Source organism: Melanaphis sacchari, unplaced genomic scaffold (assembly GCF_002803265.2).
Source record: "Melanaphis sacchari strain LSU unplaced genomic scaffold, SCAv2.0 Contig1439_pilon_pilon, whole genome shotgun sequence".
Taxonomy (NCBI): Eukaryota; Metazoa; Arthropoda; class Insecta; order Hemiptera; family Aphididae; genus Melanaphis; species Melanaphis sacchari.
Genome location: NW_020270613.1, coordinates 1 through 20,756, shown reverse-complemented (window position 1 = coordinate 20,756; position 20,756 = coordinate 1). Strand labels below are relative to the sequence as shown.

Below are 20,756 nucleotides of genomic sequence, written 5' to 3'. Positions count from 1 at the left end.
TAATAGAATGAATTGTTTGGATTTTATTTAATATTATAATATTATATCTTAATATTTTAATATTTTGTTATTTATACATACAGTCGAATTCGCTTATAACGATGCCGTTTACAACGATATTCCAGGTAAAACGATTCCAAGCAATGTATTTGGTTGGTTTTATATCTTATGTGTTGTTACATTTTATAATCTGGATATAACGAAGTTCGATTCTCTTGGTCTCTTGAAGATCGTAATAAGCGAATTTGACTGTAATTACAATATACATAAAAAAATATTTAACTTCAGAATACTTAACATAGCCAAAGTGCATGTTAAATATTTTAACTCTCTTAAAAAAAAAAAAAAATGTATTGGAAATGTAAATTAATTAATTACCTATCTATTCAGTCAATAATAAAACAATAGCTAACTTTGAATTTTATGTTGAATAAATTAAAATTGATAAACTTTTTCTTTTTTTTATAATTATTCATACAAATATAAACTTTATTAAAAGTTAAAATTTTGACAAATTGTTAAAGTACCTAGCTATTCAAAATATGTTATTATTCAATATTTATTTTGAAAATAATTAATCAATATATTTATAACCAAATTATCTATGAATAAAGTGTTTCATATGAGTGTACAAGACTTTTAATCATAGTAAAATAATGTCAAAATGAATAAAACAATATTTTCAATAATTGAATTTATGAAAAAAATAAAAAAATAAAAACAGAATGATGCAAAACAGTCAAAAAATTTTAAATAATATATATAAATTTGCATAACTTTTAAAAAATCAACTGTACAAAGCAATTATATAACTAAGAATATTTTTTGATTTTTAAAATGTGTATTCTAAACAACATTATTTTTTAAATTAGAAAATCTCATGATTAATATTTGTTTGACGAATGACGAGGAAAAATGTTTCCCTGAGATAAAAAAAAAAAAAAGAAATGGGTTTTCTATCTGCGGCTAAAGCTAAACCCGACAATTTCTCTGTCTACGTGACCTGGATAAGATGTTGCATTGTGCTAGCTTGCGTATTATTGTAGTACAAGCATTATGTATATACGTAAATATATATTTTTCGTATTTTATATAAATATATATATATATATAAATTTTGTTCACTTTCTTTCAGAGAAAGAACGGCAGGAGACATGAAATAATCAGACTCTGGAAAAGTTCCATAAATCAACGCCAACTGGCCCCAGTAGTTGTCATCAATTACTCAACATAGAGGAAACAGCACCGTAACACTTTTTATCATTAACAGTAAAACGAAAAAATACGCGCAACTGAAAATATATACATTGATATATGAATATAATATCTGTTGATCGAATAACCCTATCTTTGCGCTTTCTTATTGTTACTTTAAAGTTGATAATTAGGAATAAAATAACATAAAAATTTAAATAATAACAATATTTTCCACATTTAATCTACTTAAATTCATATTCACACGTCAGGTCTATAATTTATAATAATATAATAGTAAAAAATGTCAGTTATAATATATAATTTACTTCATAAAATTATATAATTGAAACAATATAATTTAATATAATTTATCAATTACAGTAAAATATTATTATATTATATTGAACTTAGCAGCGTAGCGTTAATATCCCTATGATAAATGGTTTAAAATTACAAACAACTTATTCACAATTTCAATAAAAAAAAAAAAAGATCACTATAGGTATAAATTTAATAAATATTTGTTTTTTTACAACAATTCATATGATTACATAGTAGTATAAATCATCACAATTAATATAAATATAATTATATTCTCGATATTTTACCAAACGATATTCAATCAAATTAATGTGTTAATTTTATAATAAATATTGAAATTATTTACTATTTATAATATAGTAATAGCAGAATTGAGTTTTTTTAGTTAAGTAATGAAAAATTACTTATTTTTAAATAATACAATTTTGCTACGCTGCTCCATTTCAGCTTTGGTTTTAAATATTAAAAACATCACAAAAAAAAAAAAAATAATAATAATAAAATAAATAAATAAATAAATACAAGTTTTAATAATTATACTTATAAACATTTTATTCTTCAGACTTATTTCACCACCTTTCTACGTGACTAAAGCTTTCCAGGTTCTTAATTTCGATACTTTGGTAATCCACATCAACTTTATTTTGCCTCCAATGCAATCTCTTTATTGTGTCCCCTTTTATTTTAACCCAAACAGTACCAGTCGCTAAAAGTATCAATAACAACACAACACACACAAAAACTATCACACCTGAATGAGTTTTTTTTGCTAAAACGTGTGAATTTTTAGGATCTTCTTTCGATCTTAATCGTGCAAATACTGCTGCTTGTTCTATTGTAGTCGTAGTAACTCGATAGGTCGGAATCGTAGTCAAAGTGGCACAGTATTCTGAATCGAACACTTGTTGAAAATAACCATCATTTCGTCTACATTGCACACTTTCCACAGAGGATTTGAATTTTTTCAGTTGATAGTTTCTGAGTCTCAACTCAGATTTATGTAACTTGTAATGTTGATCTTCGGATGTATAAATCTCACATAGCCAGTCTCTGAGCCACGATTCGATGCACTTGAGCTCGTTCAATATTAATGTTTTAATTTTAGGCATATGATAAGGTAAGCGGTTAGGAAGTGAAGTCACATTGCATTCCGTTAAGTCTAAATATTCAAGTTGAAACATAGATGACAATACAGCACTGTCGTTTAATAAAATTTTAGCAAGATGTTTGCTGTGCGCCAATTGGATTCGATTCAAGTAACGTGTATCAGTGAATGGGAATGTTGGTGTTTCTGGTGCCATTAGCCTCTCCAGCTTCAAGACTTTTAATTTTACTGGACCTGCTAACATTTCTCTAGTGATCATTTTGATTGGATTTTCAGATAAATCTAAAGTATCAAGAAATAATAAAGACGCAAACGTAAAGTCCTGTATATGCTGAATATTATTTTTCCGAACGTTTAATATTTTCAGTCGTTTGCAGCCCTCAAAATCTTCGACTCCCAAGTTCTGTATTCTATTACTTTCTAAATTTAATTTTTCTAAGCTTTCTGGTAAACTTTTTGGTACTGTTTCCAATAAGTTATCACTCAAGTCCAATAAGATCAGTAAATCAAGCCGACCAAATGCGTCGTCTTCTACAATTTTAATGTGATTAGCACTAATGTTAAGCAAGTGGAGAAGTGGAAAACCATCCAAGTCACCACTATTCACTGTTCTTATCATATTACCACTCAAAATAAGTGAACCTAAGAGCGGAGCTGGCGTAACTGGAATTTCTGTAAGATTAGTATACGAAGCATCTAATGCTTGAAGTCTTGGACCGGAACCCAAAACAACGGGAGCCAATTCTGCGTTTTTGGCAATGTTCAATTCAACTAAATTTTCAAATGGCTGAAATACTGTTGTACGATCAAGATCATAGTTTTCAGAAACATCGAGATAACGTAACGTAGTACTGGGTAACGTTTTTTCTGATATTCTCGTTAACGCATTACCTCGTAAGTCCAACCATTGAAGATCCGGCATTCCAACAAATGTATCATTTTCAATCCACAAGATAAAATTATTTCCAAGATCCAAAACTTCCAAAGAAGATGCATTTACCATATCAGTTTTATTTAATGACTTAATGTAATTCCAACTTAGTGTTAAATTTCTAATATCTGAACACATTGAGAAATTGTATATCTTATTGAACGATAATATCATAGAATCAACACTTACCATATTATTAATGGCAACGTGGCAAGGACTTAGAATGTTGTTTCTGGACACGTCAAGTGTAGGTAATGTTTTTTTTTTATCACTATAAATATAAATCCCATTCAAATTATTTTGCGATATGTCTAGTTTAGTCATACCGTCAGTGTGATTTAAGTCAATTTTGTACGGTATGACGTCACAGTAAACATCGTGAGAGCCGCTTGTAGGCAATTCCAAAACACATTTTTTTTGGACTTTTGCAACGACAACTGACAGCAAAGAAACTACAATAGCGTTTAAAATCACTACCATTGTTTGTTCGCACTCACGACTTCACAGCCGCCATGCTAAATATTTTAATTTCTTGATATTCTTATACTGCAAAAATTAACTTTGATCGAATTCTTTTCATTTTATTTATCTGTAAATATAAAATAATACTTCAATTAAAAAAAGAAAATGTAATTTTATGAATATTACGTATTTAAATTACAAATATCGTGTATAATTTCAAATAATAAATATGTATATTAAACACATAATATATTATTATACGCTTATTACATTAGCTGCGTATTATATACGAATGATGATGATAGATTTCTGTTTTTATTTTTCTAAATAACTTTTTCCCCTTCAATACCAACTAACATAATTTTCGCTCTCAGTATGGGGTTGGTTTGTTTTGACCCTTTTGTTTTCGACGGTTATGTTACTAACTCATATATATATATATATATTCTTGTATTTATTATGACTATATAACAATGGTCAAAATAATAAGCCCACTGCCCACATAACAACATGAATTTAATTTTATTTTTATTTTTGAAGTCCTATACGTAAGCTCGAGAAAATCATTGAAACTCAGTAGTTTCTTCTATTGTTCTGTGTCCACGCTATCATCATAGTCATAATAAAAAGTTACATACATCGAAACAAAGCATACAGTAAACCAACTTTTATACCGGAAATATAACAATGCATAATTATTCATTTTTATCACTGGGCTTAACATTAAACTTTAGCAACCCTTAAAAATTATATAGTTTGTAATTTTAGTCAAGGTTAAGATTGTGAGCTTTTAATTTTTGAAAGTATACAATTATATATAATATATACAGTGTAGAGGTGTACGTCAATGGCAGTAGTAATACTTAATACGTTTATTTTTTATTAACTTTAAACTTAAGCCAACCTTAATTTTATGGTTATAATAAAATTTTAGTAATATTTAAGTCACATTTATTTAATAATATAAAATAAAATAAATAGTTAACACTCAAGTGCAGTTATAATAATCATAAAATAGGTACTATTTAATCTGATTTAAAATCTTGTGGCTAAATTTTGTTATAAACTCATACTATTTGCAAAGGATCGATCATATGCACATTATAATATTATAGTAAGTATAGCTATATTTTTAAGCAACAGAGTTTTCTAGCCATTTTAAATTTGTCTACGCTTAATTTAGTCTTGATTATGATCACATTACATCAATTGAATTATAATATTATCGTTATGTATGCAGTGTGTAATAAAATTTAGACGCAGGTTACTAACCTCCTTCTCTGTTGGCGTATTAATATTCACGACATAATATTATATTATCACGGCGACCATTATGTTACATGGAACGTTGGGTTCCATGAATGACAGATTGCAAGGGAACTTTTCTTTTGCGTTTGAAAAGTTTTTACATAACCGTCGCTCGAAGGGTGCCTTAGGTGACTGATGTCCGGGTTTTGGTGAAAATGTAAATTCAAAGTTTTGGTTGACTTTAAGTTACCGAAATACTTAAGTCTCGTCTTCCTGTCAACCCAACCTTTTAAAAATATAAGGTACATACTACATACTCAATGCCTGTATAAAGTCGTATATAATCTAGTAATTTATGATCGGAGCAGACTGAAAAATGTATGTCACACAACACCCACATACATGTCAACAAATACGTATAATAGAGCTAATTAAAACGATAAATGATCGTTAATGCACACATATAATAATATAGTCACTTATTATCATACTGAAATTTTTATTAACATCAATGTATATAATATATATTTTATCGGTAACAGAAATAGATAATTATTGCATAATTTACCGTTATAAAAAAATAATTGAATTAAATTAACTTGAAATTAACTTCACTCTACCTTATGTATTTTTATAATACACGCAATGCGCATTAAGTATTAAATTATAATATGCAATAATCCTTCATAAACCGAACATTGCACAATGTGTATCTACGTAATTGCATAATAAAGTCAGTCCATTTCAGATACATTAATTAGCAAAATTAACACATGAATACATAATATAATACTTATTAGTCATTTAAGACTTAAATATGTAATTTCATTTATTTTGTACACACAGTAAAATTTCGTTAAATCTAACGCATTGAATAAACGTATCAATGTAATTGGATCAACAACATTGATTGAACACTATTATATTAAAATATAATAAGCAATATTTATTTTATTTAAAAAAAAATATCATATTTTGAGAACTATGTTATTAAGACATTATTATTTAGAATTTGAGAAACAAAAATGCATTACATATTATAAAATATTAGCCTGAAAGTTTTCTTGTTTATTATACGTTCTATACATAAGTACCTAAAATAATATGGTATTATAAAATAATCAACTTTACTACCATAAGTCATAGTGAAATAAATACGTTATTCTTATTATTATTTGTTATTGGACCTCATTTTAATTTTTGTAACCATAATTTTCATTTATATAGCTTACTTGTGCAATTCTATTACAGAGTATGATAACAAATTAAACATATTCTTCATTTGCAATAATATGTGGCCCATTGTTTTTACAGTAAATAAAATCTACTGTGGTAACCTAACCTTGATTGCACCAATCAATAAATACATTTTTTTAAAGTGTATTTAAATTAAAAAAAAAAATATGGATATTTTAATGCTTTAATTTAGAAAGGACTGTTGATCAAACTATTTATTTTTATTGAACTGAACTGGTATATATTTGAGTTTTATAGTATTAGGTATTATCTAACTTGTTTTTCATTTTTTTTTACTCTCTTTGATGATACTTAGGTCCATCATATATGGCATAACCATAGATGTATATGCATATAAAAATACGATTAAACCAGAATTCAATTTGCACCCGTCGGATGCAGACGTGCTATTCCAATAGATTTTTATCCCATCGATAACGCCACGCGAGTAATACATTTCCATGCGTTGCGTCAAGCTTAGCTTATAAGCCTTCGGATCCAGCAAGTTAATACAAGAGAATAGAATGAAAATCAAGTAGGGGGAAATAAAGAACGATTTCCCACCTAGAATTGAGAAATGAATTTCGTATGCAAACTGGGTAAAGACGAATAGGAAGTGCGACTTGGTTCCGGAATCGGGAAGACTTGTCTTGTTTGGATGAGACGTGATGAAGGGAGAATACATCTAGACCAAGACAAAGAAAAAAAAGAAAAAATGCGTGTCTCTCTCATGGGAATGCAAACCTTTGTTAAGTAAAGAAGAAAAAATATACAAAGCAAAGGTATTACAAATCTGGTTATAAAGTTGGCCGAGCACGAAAATAATCCAATCAAGCATAAGTATGATTTTACGAGAGGACTGTACAATAATATATCATTCAAAAACAACAAAAACCGTTTTAATAACATTTATTATATACGAGTCACTCTTCATTAATTTCTTAACATAAAATTTTAATATTTTTTTAAAACTTGACTTTGCTGTGAAAGTTTTATTGAATTAGTTTTATATTATAATATTTTACTTTACATTTTCTATAATTATATCTATATACTATTTTATTGAATTATATGAGCATGATATAAATATTAAACTACGATGAAAAAAATATAAATATATAATACATAATATGTAATTATAATATATTATAATTATCTATATATTTATTATATGCATATTTATTTACGCATTATTATTACTATACGGTATATTATTATGTTTATAAAAAGCTATGATAGACAGATATTATAAAATTATGATTTTGGAAGCAAAATAACGTCGACCAATGTTAATTTTCAGTAGCGATTTATTACCACAAGGAAATTTTGTCTTAATTGGTTTTTACTGCTCTACAAAATGTTCACTCGACCAAAAAGTTACACCACCACTCGTTCAGCGGCCATGGTCCCTCAGTAATTATTCAAACGATGAAAATATGAATAACTTTATTACCAAAATTCACTCAACGCTAAAAGTTTCCACAGTTATTTCAACATTGTTTTCAGCAAACAGTCATGTACATTTTACATTGTTAGTAGCTGATTTAAGGATTCTCCAAAATATATGAGTAAAAATACAAAGCAAACAAAACATGTGATTTAATTTATTTTAATATTGTATTCAAAATCCTTGGTTGGGGTTGATAATTAAAATTCTGATTAGATAATCTTAGGCAACTGGATTTGGTTTCAAAACCATTCACCATTTGATACAATTGATGATTCGGGTCAAAAGGAACCCACATTACCACATTCATTGTGCCACTATTTGTGTCTCTTTCGTTTATTTATTGAGGCCAAAGATACTTTGGATTAACATTGGAAAGATCTAACAATCGTTATACCATTACCTCTAGATATTTACAGCCGTCGTTAAACATCGAGCGTTTCAATGTCTTAACAAAACTATAAAATATATTTATTAACAATTTCGAAGTTGATTTGTTTGGGATCTTTAAAATCATTGTGACTTGTGTGAAGTTAATTATTTAGTACTAGCTAAATATATTAAATTCAATGTATGAAAATAAAATAAAATAGTGCCAGTATAAAATATCTAATTTATTAACTAATAAATATATTTACACAAATATATTAATATATTTAGTATATTCATATTATATTATTAATTTATTATTACGTTCAACTATCTGCAGTTATGAAACATTAAATAATTTTAATATTTGAAAAAAAAACCATAACATGTAAATACTTTATTTAAAATATTTTCATGGAAATGAATAATGTCAAAATTAAAAAAAAATTTTAACTTAAATTTTTGAATAATTGCTGTTTGCTTATGTAATTTAATATTATTATTATTATTATTATATTTAGAAGTAAGGCTTCAACAACACAGGTTATTAGCCTAGTATAAATTATAACAATATTAGAAATATTAGAAAAATAACGAGAAAATTACAAAAAAATTTGAACTTAAGAACTATAAAAAAAATAAATATTATTATTGTATTGTTTATATATAAACATATTAATTTAATTTTTTTACAAATCAATTATTTATTGAAAAATTAATTATTACCTTAACATAAGAAATAAATTACAGTAAATTGATATGTAAAAATGAATTTATCATTCAATAAAAAATTTTAGTGATATAAAATGAAAAATAATTTTCAGTATTTATAAATACTGGGACTATAATTATAAACTAGTAAACTGCTTTAATAAGTAGATATTTTTAAAGAATAAGTAATTAATAAAATTATAAATAAATATATTTATTTATGCTTATTTGAAATTTGTATATAAATTCTTGTTTACACTAGTTATTACAAAATGTTGAAAATATTAGTAAAATTAAATTTTAACGAATAATATTATCTATGTTTAAACCTTTTTAATTATTATGAATATAATTATTACCTTAAATAATAATTTAATAGATTCGATTCAAGTTACTAATAACTAGATCAGCTAAAATTAAATTCTGCTTAATAAAAAAATTCATTATGTAATTTTTTCATTATATAAAATAGCTTAAAGAAAAATTCAAAACTATTAAAATAATTTATTTACGATATAATGATTAATATTGAAGTACATTATTTATATTTATATACTACTAGGTATATATTTAGGATCTTTATATGATTTTGTTTCAAATATATTCAACATTTAAATTGAACCTGTTCATCTACCTACGTTATACAGATTGTAAAATGTATATATCAATAGCTAATAGCTGTGCTATTATATTATTAAATGTATTTAACCAAAGGATCCCGACTTTATGTTACATAATATTTACGAGTACTTATATTATTATCATAAGCAGAGATATAAAAATAATTTCTAAATAATTTTTCCTAAATAATGTATAGGTACCAGTAAAGTACCAGTTTCTGGTTTTGAACGGAACAAATGGTACCAGTAAATAGTAATATGATACTTACTATTATTTTTTTCTTATATCTATATAAAATAATTAAACTTTTTATTATTACTTGCTTTTTTATTATTGAGAACAAAGTGGGATGTATTTGGACACCAAAGATACTTCCTTGCGTCTCTGACTATAACTAGATATACTACACATACATTGAAAACACAAATAATTTTTAAGAATTTAATTCATATCGATTCTTAATAACTATTTTATATTTCAGCAGAACCTATACTTTTATTATTATTATGAAAGAGTTCTCACCTTTTCGCATAATGTGCGGTATTAACGACACGCTGAAAAGTGTCGGATGACCATTGACGTTTTTCTCGTAGCATTATGCTACGCGTGACCCTATTATTTTGGTGGTCGCCTGCAGCGTTTTACAAACGTCGGCGGGTGGAAGGAAAACGCGTCAACCGGGTGATTGCACTTGGGGTAGTTCGCACGAGAACGTGGTCCGGAGTCTACTGATCCGATATTGAATCCTACGGGCACAGCGTTCGTCCCCGGTACGGCATAGTATAATATATATATATATATGTGAATGAGGTCTCGTTCGCTGCCACTGGGCGCGCAGTGTAGCCGTTAGTTTACCCAGCGGTGATGGGTCCCTTATGTATATACTATATTTATATACATGTGTATGTGTGTGTATAGTAGATTTTGTATAATTGCCTTTGGAAACAATCGGATTACTGTCGAAATAAGAAACGTTTAAAAAAATAATATATGCACTAATACACTACCCTACATTTGGGATTAGTGTATGTAACCAACTGCTTTCTTAATTCGCAAATACATAAGTTTATACATTATAATTTATATTATAGGTATAGGTACACCTACATGGTTTGAATAACTTATAATAGCATTTCATTTTTAGAATATTTAGGATTCTTTAATGTGTAATCAAAAATATTATATTATGATATAGGTAGATTATTATTTTAATAAAATTATAAACTTAAAAAATAAATGATAAAAATCAAATTATTTTTAAATATTTAATATTAACATAAATACATCTAACTATATAAAAAAAAATGTTAAAATTACCTAAATTAATTTAGTATGTTATGTATTATAATTTATAGTATATAATAAATATGAATATTATTTTCAAAATCTTAAATTAACCTGTATTACCTTTGCATTTTTAATAATTTAAACAAAATTTGATTTATTGAAAATATGCCGGTAATATTACATATTATACAATAATTATAGTAATAATAATAATGATAATAATTTATTCAAATGAATAAAATGGGCAGTTATCCAATGTACAAGTTAAAATTGTTAAAATTAGTAAAAATATAAACAAAGTAGAATTTATATATAAAATATTACATAGTATTATTTAAATATATTGTATGAATTATACTTAATGAGGAATGAAAAAAAATCGACATCTGTACCAAATTTGTTACACAGGGACAGGGTCATATATTTCTAAGAAATGGAGAATTTTTTAAATAATTTGTGCAGTATAATGGTAAATAAAACATGGAAGTAGAACGGTCATTATAAACTGGAATGTTTAACGGAAAAACTTTTAATAAATAAGGAGCGTCAATTTTGTTACTGATTAATTTATATAAAAAAAGTAATATCAACTAATTCACGTCTTAAAGTTAAAGTAGGGATGTTAAGGAGAAATCTTACCGGTGTAAAGTCATGCTAATCAAAAATTATATTGAATCTGAAAGTTATAAACTTTAAAAATTGGTTTTGAATTCTTTCGATATAATTGTTATTTAATTTAGTTTAAGGACTCCATATTTTAATTATTTCTTAGATTGATCTAATTTACGCGGCAATAGAGTAGTTTAACTGATTTATAATCTTTAGAATCAGAAGAGTGGCGTTTTACAAAGCCCAATACTTGTAGACATTTTTCTTTTATCTTATGGTAAAAATTTCAAATGTTTAATATGTTCCTGAAAATTAAAATTGAGGGTTAGGATTATACCTAGGTTTTTTATGCGGATGACAATAAATTAAATTTATTATTATTTATACAATAAATAAATTATATATAATGTTCATAGGATCTATAAAAACAAATTGAATATCTAACACTTATTAGTATTTAAGTTCATGCATCAAGCATGACACCAACTAAATAAAATATTTAATTCCTCTTGAAGAATTGAATGGTCATTAATTGAAGAAATACGAGAATGCATTTTTAAATCATCTGCAAAAAATAAATGGTATTTTTTTAGAATAGATGAGATACCGTTAAAACCATAATATATTATGAATAAATGCTAGAAACACGTAAGACGTAAGTACAACATTTTCTAAAAAGATTCATGATATATGTACTCACTAAATTTAATTATAATCAATCACTCCGTGGCCCCATTATACCAACGATTTAAAATAAATATTTAATACACAAATAGTGGTAATTAATATTACGAGTAAGTTAAATTCACATTTAATACACTTAAATATTGTACATATATGTGTTTAAACCTAATTACATTTTTAATATTATAATGATGCGTGTAATCCGTAAAATTAAATAACCTAACACACTCTGTATACAAATATTATTTTTTTATTCACACCCTTCTTGATTTCTAACGCTGTATATACACATACAAATAAATATATAATACGTTTATTAAATATATACATTAGGTATTCGTATAAATATACATTTCCTGTAAACAACATTACGCTTGATAATGGAATCTCTATGTATGCACCAATATAATGATGGTGGTTGACGATAGAAGGTATACGAGCGTTTATATGTGTTTAATATTATATTTCATCACTGAATCGTTAACGATATACCTATATATATATATATATATATATATATATATATATATATATATATGTATGTCAGATAAATAAATAAGATTATATCATTTCTATCGTTTAAATTTATGGAAAACTGAAAATGTTCTTTTTTTCATGATAAACAAAAATATATTGAAATAATAATAATGTTTATACTATAATAAAATGTACCTATGTATACCTAATATGCACCTATATATATATATATATTACGACGGGATCAATCTCTTGGGATGTGTAAAAAGTCCATAACCTTTTTTTTAACATAAAGATACTTTTTTTGGGACTGCAAAAAAAAATTATTTTAAATATTCGTTTAACATAATATTATACCTACAGCAGCAGCGTGTTCTTGTACTATTTAAGATTTTAACTTTCTTACTGGATTTGTATGTAAATATTTATAACAATATAATATAATTGAATAAATAGATATACAATAATAAGAATTACAAAATGTTTGTAGGTAAGTAATAAAAATAAATAAATATTTTTGATTTGCAATAAGTGGTTTGTGGTAAAGGTTATAGATAGCTGTATGGTTATGCATGATAACATACACATTGTAGGTACGTAAATAAGTATTTTACACACACGGTGAAATAGTGTGTTAAAATTTAGAAACAATACAAGTCCTTGTATTTGGAAAATAATTCAAACGAAACACATTAAGAATAACTTACATTTTGTTTAATCGTATACAAAAAAAAATACATGAATGTATTTATAAAAAAAAATACTAATAGTTGATTTTTAAGGATTTTTGAAAAAAATTGTTTAATACCAATAGAAATTTATTTTAAGGCTCATAATTTGTAATACTTGCAGGTAGCAGGTTAATTTCTAATGTTTCTATACAGTTAACAGTCGTTGTGATAACAATTATAACGTTTTATTTCGATAGCCAATCAATAATACTGATGAATATCATAATAAAACTCAATCTTTTCTTTTCAATTTTTCATCGAAACGAAGACATACTATTATATTGTAAATTATAATAGGTCATGGAATTTCCAATCCATTAAACATGTGCTTTCACGTGGACAGCAACCACGCTATTACGTTTTCGCTCACAATAATAATTTCTGAGTAATAACATTAATAATGAACATTATTCATTAGTCATTGTTGTTGAATATTATTATTTAATACAATTTACAATTAGAGTTGTAATTAAATGCCAATTGGAGTATTTGGTTTCAGGATGACCTACACGTTTTGACGTTTATAGTAGCACACTTAGTTCGGTTCAGCAGCTTTACGTGCTGTAAAATCAAACTTAACGTATAATAATTTATAAAGGTAGGCACAAGTTATGATAATATTTAACTCGAGTTTAGTTAAGTTAAAAGAGCACAAGGTCGATAAGTTAGAAGTTAACCGTTAAAAAATTATAAATTTAACTCGATAAGTTAACATTTAATATAGAAAAAAATAATAACTTATCTCAGTTTAAAAAAAGTTAATCTATTTTTTTTTTTTTTTTTATTTAATCTGTAAATCACATAACGAACGACTACCTATGTTTTTTTAATTTACTAAATATTATAAAAAACAATTTTATTTAATTTTTATCATAATGCATATTGTACAGTGTAAATACTCTTTTACGTTACATGATATATTATTATTTATTAATTTAAACTATACACATCTCAAATCAATAATTTAACAAATATTTTTTTATATATTATTTTTTCATATAATATAGCAATTGAAAGTCATAAGACATTAAAACAATGCAATTTATAATTCATAATTTTATTAAAAAATTTCTAATATCAATTACAAAAAGCTAAGTTATTTCAACGGTAGTTAATGGCCATCTTTGATAATTTATATTATAAACTATATAATAAAGTATATTTGTATAATTATTTAAGCACATTCGCCGAGGTGACATATTTATGAATTGCACTACCACAGGTTAGAGAACATAGTTCATATGGCTACTGACAAAATAAATGCATAACGAAGTTAATAGTCTACATTGTAGGTAATATTTTTATTTTTTTCGATACCTACACTTGTTTTTCCCATTTCCGGGTAAAAATACAATTTTGTCTTTACGTAAACATGTTTTTTCTCAATTTAACTGACTAATGAATTTCTGTAGTATATTATTTTAACCGATTGCAAATGATTATTACTTTTTAAGTAATATTTTCATTGCGTGAAAATTAATAAATACATATTATTATTGCAGTGTGAGTTTACGAAGGTAAAACGAATCGTAAATTGTTGTACAACAATATTTTATTCCTCTATTTCGAATAATGTCGATTATCTTGTACTATTTTTAAATTTTCGAAGTAACTAATATAGATAACAAGTGTAGAAATGATAATTAATAATTATCATTACACTATAATTAGTATTATAGTATTATTGTGTTCTACCACTATTATCTCCGGACTTTTAAATTTATAGAACACAATTATTTGTGTCTATAAGACTTTAATTTACTTTTCTTTTATATTCATCGATATATCATTAATTATATTCTTCTTCAAATCGTACCTATTAAATAATGGAATTTTCAACATTTCATTAGACGCATCATTGTGGGCGGGACTTGTTTCACCCAAATTTTGTAATTGTAAGATTCCCGTTTCGCCTAGACTAGTTTATACTAATTTAAAATTAAATTGGCAATCGTTCAGTCAAGTATTGTTGTACATTATATTTAAATATCATTTAGCGTTACCCAGAGAACACCCCGAGGAGACACACACGTATTCGTCGTAAGCAGTATACTCGCTGTATTATTACATGCCCATAAACTAAGAGTAATTGTACGTATCCTCAGAAATATAATAAAATTGTTTATTAAACACTATATGATACTCAAGTATAATGTACAATAGTATTTGACTGAACCATTTCCAACTTAATTTTAAATTGGTATAAACTAGTCTGAGCGAAATGGAAATTTTACAATTATAAAATTTGGGCAAAACGGGTCATGCGTTTCTAAACTACATAACGTTACAATTAATGATTTGGCTATCGAGTGTGGATCATTCCACAACTTTATATGAAGCAATTAGTGATTTATCGGACATTGTAACTTGTTTCTTAAAATATTTTTGTTGTTGTTTTGATTGCATAGTTATCAGTTCTTTGAATAATTCTGATCTTTCGATTCAAGATTACTATGGTTTGTAGTGTTTGTACTCATAATTAGATGTCAATTTAATTTGCTTGGGACTATTGAAATATTCGAAAGTTTTTCATCACACAGATGTCATAAGGGAAGAGGTTCTTCTTCATCTCCTGTTTCATAAAAAACAAAACAAAACCTATAATTGTCAGCATACTTACGAATAACTTATGGTTTTTATGCCGAATATATAATTAAATTTGATTTATTGACACTATTATCCCCAATACGTCGTTGGTTAATAATCAATGTATTCATTGTATTGAATATATACTTTATTTAATTATTTTAAATGTACTAGTATATTATACTAAACCATGACTATTAGAAAACATTGACGTTTAACGACTAATAGTTATTCATATTATTTTATTTTGACCGCCAAACGATAATCGTTATTGATAACAAAAATTAAGTACTAAGAAATATTTATTTTTATACCTAATAAATAATAATATACTGTACACAGTACACCGTGGTTGCGGCACACACATAGTGTAGAGACGGTTACATAATCCGAGATCAAAAATCACAATATATTAATGGTTACTAATTACTAGTGCCGGAACTTGATGCATTTGCATCTTTTTTTCTTATGTTTTTATGCGAGGCTTGTCTTTACAGAAATGTGTTATTATGTGTTTTATTATGTAAAATTCAATGAAAACATTTATATTTGGCATTTTTCGGTCATTTTTGGTTATATGGTCATTTTTTACCGATTTTGATGCATTTTTTTACAGTTTTATTTTATATTATTTTGACAAAACTAAATATTTTAAAAAAAATAACGTATTGTATAGTCTAATCCTTCAATTATTTGTTTAAAAGTATCGATTTTTTTTTTTGTAATTATTTTGTATTAGTGACATTTTTTATCTCCGGTTTAAATTTAATTTAGGCCCTTATTTGTTTATAAAAAAAAAACATACCTATTTAATGTATAAAAATATTAGCATTGTCTCAATTCAGATGATAAAAAACAATAAATAAATGATTAAAAAATATTAATTTAAAAATCATGAATTTTTGATGATTTATTATTAAAAAAAAAAAGTAATTTTTTAAATGTTATCTTATTTTTTGGTATTTTTTTATGTTTATAAGTCATTTTAATAATTTTCTTAGTGCATTTTTAAAATATTTTTAGGTCATCAAGTTTCGGGCCCTACTTATTACATAGAAATATTCAATTACTTATTAATACTAACTTATCTAAAGTGGTCATTAACAACTTAAAAAGTATTATTTTTTAACTTTTTAATCAAATATATATATAAATAAATAAATACTTTAGGTAAAAATTATTTTTATAAATATATTTTTATCTATACTAACTTAAGAATCTCAAAGTTAAATGTATTCCTTATTAATTAATAACTTTTACACAACTCAATTATTTTACAAATTCACTCACCCTTACTACTTTATAATACTACCTACTACCTACTACTTACTAGTTAACATTATAGTTATGGTTAATGCGTTAATGTTGAAATAAATAATAATACAATACATTTAATGAATGCTAACAATTAAAATTAAAACGAATTATATAAGTACAATTTGATTTTGGTTTATTAATGTATTTATGGATAATAATTAAGGATATTGAATGCATTTTGCAAGAAGTGTACCTGTACGTATAGGTAATATTAATTATTATACAATTCATGACGATCGCCATACTCGGATGCTGACCGACTGTGTCCGAAACGCATGCATTATGCAGCAAATATTGGCTAAGTCCAATAATGGCATGATGAACCTAATAGATAATTTACGCTAATATATTTATTATAATATTATTTAAGAAAATAAGAATTATACAATAATTATGAAATGAACCATTAATACATATTTTACCCAATTAAACGAAAACTTTAAGAATAATTAACTAACACTTTATACATATATAAGTTTGTTTAAATACAATATTTATAATAATTACCGGACGACTTATTAAAAATAAATGAATGTGGGTCACCCGATAATATTGGCAGCGTTGCAATCGACTGGTGACTTAACTGACATAATCATGACAATGGTGGTGGTGGGTGGCAACAGCACTGCAACAACTGCGGCGGCAGCTCTACATACAGTATAATATTATATTAATACATAGGTACAAGTATAATTAAAATCTTCGGCAGTGTTTTACAGCACGGTTAGGTTAGTAACTACTGTATTTTCTACTAATGTTCATAACCGGATCACATTTTGACCGGCCCACCGAGTTTTATTAGGTAATTCGTTGCGTCAATCCTGAATCTGGATGGAAATAGGTAACATGGTTAAAATGTACAACATACAATGCTTATGATCAGACGGCTGTTATCGATTAGACCGATTTAGTCAATTTGTAAAAATCGTATAGGATGACTAATGTCATAATTACTTGTTGCAATGATGATATCAAAGTCGTGGACAGCGCAACGAAACGAAATGACTAGTAAAGCGGAACTTTTAAAAATTATTTACATTGGTAACCATGCACATTTCACATGAATAATTATCCATATATAAATATATTTATATATACGGTGCCGTTTAGTGTTGGCCACAGACGGAAAAAAATAGACAGCCAGCAACATAGGTGAAAACCGACCGTATAACAAATGCAAAAGAAAGTAATGGGGATAGAAAATCTTAAGATATCTTTGCGTTTTCACATGAACCGGTTTGAGAAAAATAAATTGAAGAATGGCGGCAGTTTGAACAATTATCTTATAGTTGTTATGAGTTTTTTTTTTTTATTGTACTTAACTGAAGATCCGAAAGGCATCTCAGTTGATGTGATACTGGCTTAATTAGAGATATTTTTGCAATGATATATAATGATATATCATTGAAATCAAATTTGATACATTAATCACAGTGATTCATTATTGACATTATAGACGTTTGTTCTGTACAGCATTACGATACCTACTTGACACTTGCTCCTAACTTTGGAATGTTTAGTAGTCTAAAATTTTATATTTTTAATATAGCAGTATCGTTAATGAAATTAATTTTAAACATAGTTTCATTTAAATTGAAATGGACTTAAAATTCATCAATAGTTTAATATACTTAAATAACTAATATTAAAACACGTGTCTTATTCTACTTGACTATCTGATAATACTTTATCAGACTTTACTTTACATTTATAGTCCATTTTCACTTTAATATATATTCACTCAGCTGTATTTTTTTATTGTCAAGTTGAATGAATTTAAAAAAATGGATATAACAGTTTTATGTATATAGAATACTTTATGATGATTAAGGTTCTGTATTGTGTACTTACACAATCTACATATAAAAATAAAATAACCTATATGATACAGTTTCTACAAATATTTAAAGATCATAGATTAAACAAAAAAGAGAGCGACGATTTTTTTTTTTTGACAGAACCTCCCTGAGGACGAGTTAAAAGAAAGAAAAACGATTTTGGTATCACGAAGATGTTCATTTAAAATTTAAACTAGTATAAAATAAAATCTAAATTTAAACAGACAATAAACATATTATATTATTACTTATTGTAAAATGTAAATTGAGGGTTTATCTAACAGTAAATATTATTAAAAAATATAACGTTTCAATCACGATTTTAATATTAATACATCAAATGTAAATTACTTTCACGATGAAACTGACAAAAGTTATACATTTTTGGTATTCAATTATTTTTTATAGCTTTTACAGTTAAAATAACTACACCAGCAGTTATTATATTATTACAGAACATTTATGTGTATTTATGTAGATGTAAATCTATGAATTACAAAAGAAATTGGTTCCAAAAGTACTTGTCAGTAACCGGAGTTTATTTCAGTACACTATACTACTAAGATAAGATAATTTAACGCTTAATAGAGGTAAGGGTAACCTACTATAGTATACGGATTTAATTTCAGTGTTATTCAAAGATATGGCGTCGAAGACAATCGGGAAGGATTCACAATGCCCCCTTTAAGAAGGATTGTCGTTTCTTCGTCTGTAGAACAAATACATTTGATTGCTACAAAGTCTGTTTTACACTTCCTGTGTTATTTTGAAGCCTATTAAACTAAATCAGCAGCGCATTTTAATCAAATACTTTAAGACTATTTTAATCTTTATACATATAAAAGTTTTATATATTATGTGTTTTAACTTTTAACTTATATAAATGTAAAATTCTTTAACAAATTTAAAAAACATTTAAATAAAATAAAATATACCTACATATTATTAAAGATACTTAAAACATTGGCATCATTATTTTAAAATACTTAGATAGTATAATTTATATGTATATTGTGAATTAAAACGTTTATTATAAAAACAATCTGTTTTGTGATCTACAAATATAAATGCAATAATCCGCGTTTAGTGACATAAAATAGATTTGTTAATTGTTAGTGATATATATATAGTTTATATTCATAACCTAACATAACCATTATTAGTTTTAATTTATACATTTTTAATTCTTAACGAAACCAAGAATATTTAAGTATAGTGTATTAATTAACCTATTTTTTAAATTTATTTTTGTATTTAATGTTTATATTTTACGTTATAAATCTAGATTAATTGCTGTATTAATAAAAATTTCAAATTTAACTTTTGTCAAGAGTATAATAATTAATAATGATTAAATTGCATTAATTCTACTATTGTTAATTTATAACAATAATAATTTCGATTAGAAAAAAATTATTTTAATTACAATAAATTAATATAATTTTATTATTTACTTGCACGTATTTCTGTATTAAAAATATATTTTTCTTAAGTGAAAAATACAATTTTGTATTGTTTCAATAATCAATAGTCTCGTGCAAACTGTCAAATAATAAAACATTCATGTATTTTAAAATTT

The 20,756-nt window shown here is 25.5% G+C and overlaps 1 protein-coding gene across 1 annotated transcript; it reads right to left on the bottom strand.

Annotated features, from left to right (window-relative positions):
* Nucleotides 1–1,809: 1,809 nt before the first annotated feature.
* On the bottom strand, nt 1,810–10,366 carry LOC112591816 (platelet glycoprotein V-like). The gene is made up of 2 exons (XM_025335754.1): nt 10,171–10,366; nt 1,810–4,143 (listed from the first exon to the last, which is right to left on the bottom strand). The coding sequence occupies exon 2, from the start codon at nt 4,032–4,034 to the stop codon at nt 2,088–2,090; it is 1,947 nt and encodes a 648-aa protein (XP_025191539.1). The 5' UTR covers nt 4,035–4,143; nt 10,171–10,366; the 3' UTR covers nt 1,810–2,087.
* Nucleotides 10,367–20,756: the final 10,390 nt, after the last annotated feature.